Here is a 10,337-nt window from a genome sequence, read left to right on the forward strand (position 1 = left end):
GCTCTGACATCAACAAGACAAAGTTACGCCCACAAAGACGTCTGCTACAACAACAATCCAGCTTCAAATAGTCACGGCGTGAATTTACCACCTGATTGTTTTTTACTTTTATCTTGGATTTCTTCACCGGTAGTCGTAGTAAACTATTATATCCGCCATGACGCTCTTATAATTAGAGTTGATGTGTAATGAACGTTCCCCATACTCTGATGGTCACTGAGCGAGTTGCATCGCTGTCAGGTTTGAACGTTTTATTTTGAAATGATGACCGGAAGATTCAGTAGTGTGCACATAACCGGAAGTCTTACTGTATTACTCATGGTCACTTTTGCATGGACGGGAACTTGATCAATTTAATATTCGTCTGCAGTTACACACTGTGGCCACCAGAGGACAGAAACGCCCCTTTGCAGGGCTGTTTATCGGATCGCTCCAGGGCTTTATTTCGTTGGTAAACAAGGTACACATTGTATTAGCATCAGTATGAACATGACTGTACTTACGCACATGATGGTACAATCATGACAACCATCAGCTAAAAGTAAAGTCAAAGCTAATATTTTACCAACACTTCCGGTTGAAACTTTCACAATAAATTGGAGGCGAGGCCTCTTACATAGGTATAGCTGCATCGTGACTACAGTATCGCTCAATAAACGTGTGTGCGTGCGTGCGCACATTAAGAACCGACAAGGAAGTGTGTTCATTGTCTTTAGATGCTCATCCTAGGACAAAGTCCAGTGTTACAACACTTTGGTTGTGTTACAAAATTTGTCATGAATATAAATCACTACTTTGTTAAAATACATACAGTACTTCTTTAATGTCATGACAGGAAGGCAGTGGTAAACAAAACCCACAAAAAACACTTTTAAATGATCTAATATCTTTATTTAAAAAATACTGAAATAGAAGCTGGCTATTTTGTAGGTTGACTTACATTTTGTTTTGTTTCTTGCATTGCATATATTTACATAAAATATCAATAAAACAAAGTCAATGACAAAGTATATTAAGGCAATGGCACAGTGATCAGTGCATATTAAATATACATGTACACTTATTGAAATGTATTAGGCCATTTTCCAGTCAGTAAAGTGATACGTTTTACGATCTCTTAAGACGGAGTGAACTTCTAATGTACATCGGTGCAAACATGCATTACAGCTGCATGCATGAAGCTTACTGATGTAATCAATCACTTCTAGGGATTCTCATTGTTAACACTCAAACAATATGTAAACATCAAATGGTGGAACAGAATTTTAAAAAAACTGACTGACATACAAAACAGCAGCAAGTGTACAAAATAATTGTTTTGGTAGCGTAAAACCTACAAAAGTTAAGAATTTAGGCAAACTTATTCATCCATTATGTAAACATTACTGAATTGTATTTGATATACAGTATATATTTTGATCTGTCCAAAAAATCCATGATTTCAAAGGAAACATGAAAGTGTGAGAAGCAACATACAGGTGGTTATTATATAATATGTCGATGCTGGAGGAAATACAAGCATAAACACGGAGAACACATTAAGTATTCCAGCCCTTTCATGTACACGTTAAGACAGAGTGATGAGATGGTTGAACCAAGGACCTTAAATCAAGTCACATTAGTTGAAATCAATGCAGATCAATCAAACAATTAACAATCCTGGCACTTGAGTCACATAGAAGTGTCACAATGAATGTTTAAGTTAAGTACATGTTAGTAAATGTTAGAAAATGTACACAATATCTGTGTACTATGGCTTTATACTACTGTTGCATAGTATTTACAAGTCGTAGCATGACTGCCAGACTGGATGCTGCATGCTCATGTGGTATCCTGAGGGGAGAAGTTGGTCACTGGGGGGGTGCTGATGCTGAGAGGTCAGCGAGAGGCGTGTCGCCGTGGGGGGGCTTCAGACTCACGGTGTTGAAGAAGCTCGTCACCTGACCCGGGACTTCTGCCAAGACGCTCTGAGCGAGCAGTTCTTGAGGACCCTAAAGAGAAGCAGCAGAGGAGAGAACCAAATAAGAGAAGCGGTGAGCGGCGGAGATGAGCTGCAGGCGTCTGTGTGTTGCACTGATTGGATGAATATTCAAGTATGATCAGGATATGAATGTTTCCTAGAGGTCAGTTCCACAAGTGAGGAGCTCAGGACTACGTAGGTGAACGCTGAACATCTCTGTTTCTACACTGACAGTGGCAAATAACCTGCCCAAATAAATGATGCTAATGAGGTGAGTGACTACACTAGCACAGATTATACAAGTGTAATGTCAACATACTTCCCCCAACATATAAATGGGATTGGTATGTATTCTGTATGCAATAGTTGGACATTATGGGAAATATGTTTTATTACTTATAACCAGAGAGTTAGATGAGAAGATTAATACTGCTCTCTAACGTCTGAACACTAACTACATGGCCGGTTAATTTAGCTTCACATAGCACAGGAAATAGGTGGAAAAAGCTTATACAGTATGCTGTGTTAATGTTATATCTTGTTTGATCCGTACAAAATCAATGTGTAACAACACCTATTGCAGTAGAGACTACAGGAAGTTATGAAAACACCAGAAAAAGAAAAACAAGGTGGTTAATTAAGCAAACTAGGTTGTATAATTACGCTCCCACTGAAATGCATGCAGCTTTGAATCAAATGCGGGTAAGACGGAGAGGAATTGGGGGGCTGGGGGTGCTCCTACATTTCTAGGAAGGACTGGGATCGATGGGGGGCTTCAGGTGAAATAAATTGAAGAAGGAGGCCACTTGGTCAGGCAACTCTGCCAGTACGCTTTGGGCAAGGGCTGCACTGCCTGCCTGAAATAAGATGTATAACACATTCAAATGTATGCATTACTTCATTCATTTTTAAAGAAGCTTATGCGGTGCATGCCTACAAAGACGTCGCTTCATGATGTAGCTTACATTTTGGAACTGCCTGAATGGCACGAACTGCACGATGTCCCGCATGGCAGCCTCGCCCGCAGCAGAGCGTAGATTCCCATCGTCTCCGTCCAGGAACTCCATGGCGCTGAAGTCGGCCCCGCCCACTCCGACGATGATGATGGACATGGGCAGGCGAGAGGCGTTGACGATGGCGCTGCGCGTCTGATCCATGTCAGTGATCACTCCGTCAGTGATGATCAGCAGAACAAAGTATTGCTGTGAAACGTTGACATGAGAGGGAACAACACAAGAAACAGAACAGTTGGTAAAGAAGAAGCGATCGAGATTACTTTGTCTCCGTTTAGTAGCTACTTCAAAACCACAGTGACAAACATTTGCACACAACAGACACAATTATAATATTACTTCCAGCAACTCACAGAGGCAGTTTTCTGCTGCATGGCTTGCATTCCAAACTGGGCTACGTGGTTGATGATCGGGGAAAAGTTTGTGGGGCCGTAAAGCTTCACCTGGGGCAGACACTGCTGGTAGGCCTGGACCACACCCTCTATACCTAAAAATCACACACACACACGTGATCAGAACTTCAGTCTTATGGGACATATTGATTATCATTATATACATATTTGCCTGAAATTCAGCATGATCATATATGGACAGCAAAATTTCTGCTGTAGAAGTTACATGTATGATTTGAACATCCCATACCACGTTTCTGCGGAAGAACAAATTATGCCAATCTCAAGTCATATTGTGATAAACCAAATCTGTGAACAGCTAATGTCCCGTTCGGTCTCATTGAACACACAGCAGTGTGAGTTCACGTTAGCTTCAGTCTATCATCACCTGCACAAAACGGATCTGATGGGTTGAAGTTGATGGGAAACTCGTGGCTGACCTGCGAACACAAACAGTTTTTATATGCATCAGAGAATGTATTGAAAACATATCCAACGTTCAAGTATGTTTGAACTGACACAAACAATCACCTGCCACGAAGGAGGGATCTGGGCTCCAAATCCAAATGCAGGGAACATCTTGTCACTACAGGAAGTGAAAGAAATCAGGTGTTGTTGTCATATTAAGTTTAGATAAACAAAGGATTAGACTAGAGCCCTTAGGAACGTGGGAACCTTTTACATTCATGCTCCTCACAGATTCATTCAGACATAACGGGACGTTTACGGTAAGAGCCGTGTGCTCTGTATGCTCGTCCCTGCATTCTTATATTAAATAGGCCGATACATTTTCACATCGATTGTATCATTTAACTTCATGAGAGAGCAAATTCTGTTGATTGTTGTACGATAAACAATAATACACAAACATGGAATACCAGGATGTTAAGTTGGGACATCTCCCTTCCTATTAGCTCATGTGCTGCAGAAAGCTGGTCTGTGCTGGTCTGATCACTGTAGTTGTACAGGATTTTTACTTTATCTGCCCGGGATACACTGTAAGGAGAGAATAGTTCGTGTAGACTGATCTGGTCTGACTAAAAAACAGATTTTGTGCCTGAGAGATGATGATTACTGTTAAACCTTGTGCTGCTGCAGTCTTTAGAATTAATCTGACAACTTCAGTGAATCCACAAAAAAACTCACATTCACTGTTGGTGTTTTGACTAAATTTGCTACAGGAAATAAAACATGATTTATGGTGTATTGTTCCACTACTTTGTTTACCAACGTAAAACTTTATGTATAATGTATAACATGTATTATGTATAACAATCCATGTACCTGTCATAGTCCTGGATGACATTCCCCACTGCCCAGATAGCAGCCAGGTACTCATTGTAGCCTCCGGGGTTGATATAGTGGAGGGACTGAGGAGTGCTGGGGTTCCCGTTAGAGCCTGTGAAGTCGATGGCAATCTGCCCCGGGGGATGGATTAAAAACAGAGCTAATCAAATAGGATAATGCTTTCACAACATCATAATAAATGCTTCCTGAAAACATTAAATCCTCAATATACAATGTCATTAAAAGAAAAAAACCTAAGATGTAGATATCAGGGATATTTCTTTCAGCGTTTCTTCAAAGATTCATAAAAAGATGCAGCACTCACGGTGAAGTTAATCTGACAGCCGCCCATTATGTAATCCAGAAACGTGTAATCCTTCACTATCTGAAAATAAATATTGTTGACAGAAATCATAGAACTGTTGCAAAAAACGTATGTAACAACATGCATGCTGAGGTACTGCATTGTAGTGGTGTTTGAATGTTATAACATAATATTGTGCACGTCTGAATACGATGTTTTTGATGTACAGGTAGCGTCTACTGTCATCTGAACATCTCTAAGTCACACAACTGACTTCATGTGGAGTACGCATGTACTGAACAAAAACAGCTATTCGTTCAGAAAGAAAAAGAATATTCAAACCACAGTACCTTGCACTGCGTTACAACGATAACACCAGAGTTTTTGTATCCTTTCTTCTTCTGTTTCTTCTTGCTATTGATGCATTGAAACTCAGCCTGAGAGGAGCACACACACACAAGGGTACAGGAGCATCACTGCCAAGCTTCATAAAATGCTTGTTATGAGAAAGACCATGTGGGAGAGAAGCCTTTTTTTTGTTTATGGTTCAGGAAAATGCCAACACTAACAACCATGTACACATGAACATACAGACAGACAGAGGGAGAGGGAGAGACAGCTCACCGCATATGTTTGTGATGCCTGCTGTATTTGGGAGAGTGTGGTCTCAAATGAGCCGATTAAGTCGTGAGATCCACTGTTGTTGTAGTCATAACACTCTACCTAGGAAACACAGACAGTCAGGAGAAACAAGACAAATCCAGTTCATTCTCTTGAGGGGGAAAGAATTAATAATAGATTAGCATCACTGTGTGAAAATCAAAGCAGATGAGTAAAAAAAAAAAAGCATGCTATGGGGGTGAAGCTTCGATTGTGAGACGACACCCTGATATTGAAGAAATGTAACAGAAACACACACACACGCAAGCCTTCTAATTGGCTAAAAAAGAGAGGGGGAAGGACCAACTACCTCCTTTAGAGCAAGTCACACAGAGTATCTGCTCAGAATCTGCACCCTGCAGCTTCTGAGCACCTTCAGTGTTAAAGGAAACATGTCTACACACAGCATGGAGCAACCAGTACAGGTTAGACAAACCGTGTGATGCTACAGTCTACGAGATGATTAGCTAAGAACGGTAATGGATAACTAAAGAAGCAATCCATTTTAACAGAAAGCGTCTACGTTTTGGGGATTTTTCCCTTTGGTCAACTTACCTGTTGAAACATAATGTCAATGTAACATTAAATACTGAATGGAGCCAGGTTTATTGTGATCAACAGCACATTAGCTCACAGTGTTCTAGCACACATAAGCTTCATATATCATATGTAAACAGGGACATTAGTACACGTTGATGTGTTGTATTTTGGTATTATTTGTTAACTGAGAAAAACTACCAGTTTGACTTATATATCTTGACTTATAATTTAGCTTTACAAATACTTCCTGTTCTTGTTTAATCCATTTTTAATGAACGCTAGTTACCTGTTAAATAATGCTCTGATCATTTAACAGGTAAGTTGACCAATGAGCCAAACTCCTGAAATTGTTGACGTACTCCTTTAAGACAAACGTAGATGCGTTAAGGACTTGGGCCCGTCCCGTTAAAGACACGGCATCCTTCACGTGAAGAGCACTCACGGTGGAGACAGTGAACTCACTTGCACCGTAGACTGGAAAGCATCCCTTCCTGACAAGTGTGCTTTTTACAGGGTTTGAGGATTGGAAACAAAAAACACACACATAACACACATAAACTAATGCTAACATACAGTTTCCTTATTTGTGCCAAGATTATCAGACCCTTAGGTGTGCACACGAGGCAATCAATAAAACATAGGCAGGCTCCTCATTGTGGCCTTGATTCAATCGGTCTGTGACAACATGAAAAGGCTTCAGGGATCAAAAATGTGTGCTTTTTATTGTTGATGTTTAGCTGGGCAGAAAGATTATCCTATTTGTAATGTTCCCTGTATCAGTTCTGCTGAATCTCACAGGCCCTTTGCTTCTGTACGGAAGGGAAAACAACTTTGGAAAATTCTAATTTATTCAGTAAAGCTAATCCGTCACTGAACGAGTTCCAGTCACCATTTCATTTACACATTAGGTAACACTACTTAAGACAGGATGAGACAGGAAGGATTGTAGAATGTCCCCCCAATAGAAAGCCTGCATATTACGACACGCAGCGTGAAAGAACACAAACAGTAAAAAGGCCAACATTGTGCCATCAGTCACCATGTCTTACAGTCAACGCGTGTGTGTGTGTGTGTGTACCTTTATAGATTTCTCCACGTCACCTCCACAGAGCGACTGCAGTGGGATTCTGAATGGTCTCCATATTGGGTTTAGGTTGTTTTTCACCACCTGCACCGATCAAAAATCATTTGGACAGTTGACATGCATTCACCGCTTACACTTCAAACTGTCAATACAAATTCAGTCACGACTTCACTTGCCCACGCACTGTCCAAGGATCCTTGGACCACATGAGGACACCATGATTATATCCGTACCTCTGTCCGGTGAGCGAGCTGCCATCCAGTCTCTGCCTGCTTGTAGAATTCCAGGAATGGGTCGGACTTGCCAAAGAAATCCTGGAAATAAGTAAGAAAACATGAAGTCAGTTAAATCAACTCTGAGTATTTTCACTGAGCCTTCATTTTAATCCAGTGGACGTAGAGATATTAATGCATGTATATGCGGATTGTGCACATTTATCAACCATAGGGGAAAAGTGTCAATAAGTTAACACAAGAAAGTTCTCTTTAGTTAATCGTTTGCCAGACTTGTATTTCCTTAATGGATGATGAAGTGGTGGAATCGGACTGTGTTTAAAAGCTAGATTTTAAATGTATTTGTTCGGCTTTAATCGCATGGGAACAAAAACACGTCGGCCAGCAACTGAGTCCCTTTCAAACTACATTCTCCAGCTGCACCACAATCCTGCTCACTCAGAAATATTAATATATAATCTCCAGTATTATGGGAATTATGTTCCCTCAGTGCAACCAATCACATCACGAGATGATAGAGAGAATGATTCTTTAATCCTACGTATCCAAGCTACAATATCTTAATATTTCTGAATTTCTAAAAAAAACAATACAAATGTGCAGTAGCAATCAATACCTTTTTATCCAGTTTTCTTCCCGCAGCTTCAAATTCCACCACCCTGTTGTCTGTTCTTTCTTCAGCACATATCTACAGAACACGAAACAGCTTTGTGTCAAAAATATCAAAGAAGTGCAAATACAGTACGCCAAGGACCACATCAGACATCTCGTAATGTCATTGTCAATCTGAACGACAGGGACTCACAGAGATGGTTCCCTTCCCTGCAGGTGTCTTGTTCTTCATGACAAGCGGTCTTGTGAGTTTCCTTGAGGACACAACCTGGACAGAAAAAAAAAATCAAAAGAGTTATCTTTTCTACCCAGACCACGGCCATGACACCACTTTATGCTCAACTCTAGTGAAAAGAAAGTAGCATGACGATTAAGCATGTATGATGATGACTTTTTGTGCTAAACAAAGTGCGCTAACCTGTCCCAAGGTACACTCCAGTTCTCCCAGGAAGTCAGCATCTTGCAGACTGCCGTTTTCGCTGTCAATGTCGTACACTTCGAACTTCAGTTTCTGCACCATCTCAAAGTAGTAGTCAATGACAAAAGTCTTGGAAAATTTGGGATTAAGGCAGTTCTGGATTTTCTCCGTCCGGCCGATCTGACACAGATACACGTTTCAGAGTCAACGCCTATTTCTGCACATAGTCAAGACACTCTTTTGACTCACAGCATGTGTTTGACTTTTCAAAAATGACAGCAAATGCACGTTGCGGTATCAATATAAAATGAGATTAGATTCTTACCTCACACCAGTGAGGCCCTGAACTGTTCATGTGAAGCACACACAGAGGGTCAGACTTTGAGAACGCATCCATGTCCAGCAGATTGTCACAGGAGATGCTCAGTGCCACCTTGGTCACACAGTCAGGGGCCCTTGGCCCCGGGGGTCCGCCTGCTGCCATCACAGCCTGGAGGACACACACTCACAAGAACTGACGAACACAAACACAGTTACACACTTTATACACCACACCCACCCGACTGAGCAACCTTTATACTGAGAGCAGCAGCCATCTGTACTTTGTAAAACATGTGCTCCATCGCCGTCTGTTTAGCGGACGTTAATAATGTTTACTTGTCAAGTTTAACTTTGTCTCAATGTAGTTTTACAACGTTTGCCAGTTGACACGCCCAAAATACGTGGAGCCTATGAAGACCCAGTAAACACGCAAACGCTTGTTATGCATGTGTTTATTAACAGTTAATAGAAATGTATCGCGAGTAGAGCACATTGTATGATTCGTTTTGTAAATTCGGCAAACACATGATGGACTTACAGCCCCTTTAGTTGTAATAAAACGTAGCTGCTGGAATGGATCTATAATACGCCACATAGCGGTGAATCACAGTAAAACATTCGCCGTTGCATCATGTGGTCTATCCATTATAAAGAGAATTGATTTACGTTTACGTCATTTCATTAACGTAACGTTAGCGTTAATGGAAAAAAACAAACTGACCGAGCTGTGCTAACGTTAACGTTACTAACGTTGGCTAACGATGCAGGACGTCCGTAAGAGACTTCACTCGCGTTTGCTGTTAAATCGATGAAATATAACGGGTATTAACTAGCATTACTAACGTTACCTAACGTTGACTTAGCAATGCTTAACTTGAACGAGTTGACGCCTTTTTTGTTTCAGCTAAAGATCCCGTGATACTAATAAAAGTTTAACATGGTAGCAGTCCTGTAGCTTTAAGTAACGTTGAAGTAGTAACGTTATTACATAAAACCTTTGTCTAACGTCATATTTACTTTTACGACAAAAAAACTGCATATTGTCAAAAGGAGTGTTCACTTTATACGTCCTACCTTGTGAGCTAGCTAGCTGTGGTGTTTGGTGTTAGCTGTTAGTAGCAGATAGACAGAGGAGCTCGCGCTGTGTGGGCGGGGCCCACTGCGCTCGTTTCCAGCCAGAGGGGCACCCATCAGTCAGCTGCAGAGGAAAGCGATGCACCCACCGTTTTGTCAACTTAAACAAAATATAGTAAAGCTGGTAAACCACTTGGCTACATATAATACATAATTAGGTTTAGACAATCGTTACAAACACCAAGAAAAAAGTGGAAATTTGATTAAATATTACAGCTGTGGAAAGACTTCCTATATAGATATACTTTAAGAAAGTCATGCAGAAAACCCAAAAGCCTACATTTGCCAGTCATGAAAGCCTTCAGTCAGACAACAACTGGAGCATCAACAGCATAAACACACCTCAAACACCCACTATGAGAGAACTGTGGTTCAGTGT

General features: G+C 40.9%; 1 protein-coding gene across 2 annotated transcripts; it reads right to left on the reverse strand.

Moving 5' to 3' along the window:
- Positions 1-869: 869 nt before the first annotated feature.
- LOC142971863 (copine-3-like) lies at positions 870-9,993 on the reverse strand. Of its 2 annotated transcripts, XM_076112581.1 has the most exons (17): positions 9,899-9,993; positions 8,829-9,017; positions 8,504-8,683; positions 8,279-8,353; positions 8,090-8,161; positions 7,474-7,554; positions 7,235-7,324; positions 5,581-5,679; positions 5,307-5,393; positions 4,978-5,037; positions 4,650-4,783; positions 3,897-3,951; positions 3,754-3,805; positions 3,327-3,460; positions 2,926-3,162; positions 2,703-2,817; positions 1,851-1,991 (listed from the first exon to the last, which is right to left on the reverse strand). In XM_076112581.1, the coding sequence occupies exons 2-16, from the start codon at positions 8,985-8,987 to the stop codon at positions 2,707-2,709; spliced, it is 1,626 nt and encodes a 541-aa protein (XP_075968696.1). In that variant the 5' UTR covers positions 8,988-9,017; positions 9,899-9,993; the 3' UTR covers positions 1,851-1,991; positions 2,703-2,706. The 2 variants fall into 2 exon arrangements, with proteins under 2 accessions (XP_075968695.1, XP_075968696.1); XM_076112580.1 differs by lacking the exon at positions 2,703-2,817 and having other exon boundaries at positions 870-1,991.
- Between the last annotated feature and the right edge of the window lie 344 nt (positions 9,994-10,337).

The sequence above is a fragment of the Anarhichas minor genome, unplaced genomic scaffold, assembly GCF_050575085.1.
Source record: "Anarhichas minor isolate MPS153535 unplaced genomic scaffold, ASM5057508v1 ptg000050l, whole genome shotgun sequence".
Classification (NCBI taxonomy): domain Eukaryota; kingdom Metazoa; phylum Chordata; class Actinopteri; order Perciformes; family Anarhichadidae; genus Anarhichas; species Anarhichas minor.

Coding starts and splice junctions, on each gene's coding strand:
- LOC142971863 (XM_076112580.1), bottom strand. CDS start 8,987: ATGGCAGCAGGCGGACCCCCGGGGCCAAGGGCCCCTGACTGTGTGACC. Junction 5,680..7,234: donor ACGTGGAGAAATCTATAAAG/GTACACACACAC, acceptor TGTGTTTCCTAG/GTAGAGTGTTATGACTACAA. Junction 3,952..4,649: donor GTCATCCAGGACTATGACAG/GTACATGGATTG, acceptor CACTTCCTGTAG/TGACAAGATGTTCCCTGCAT.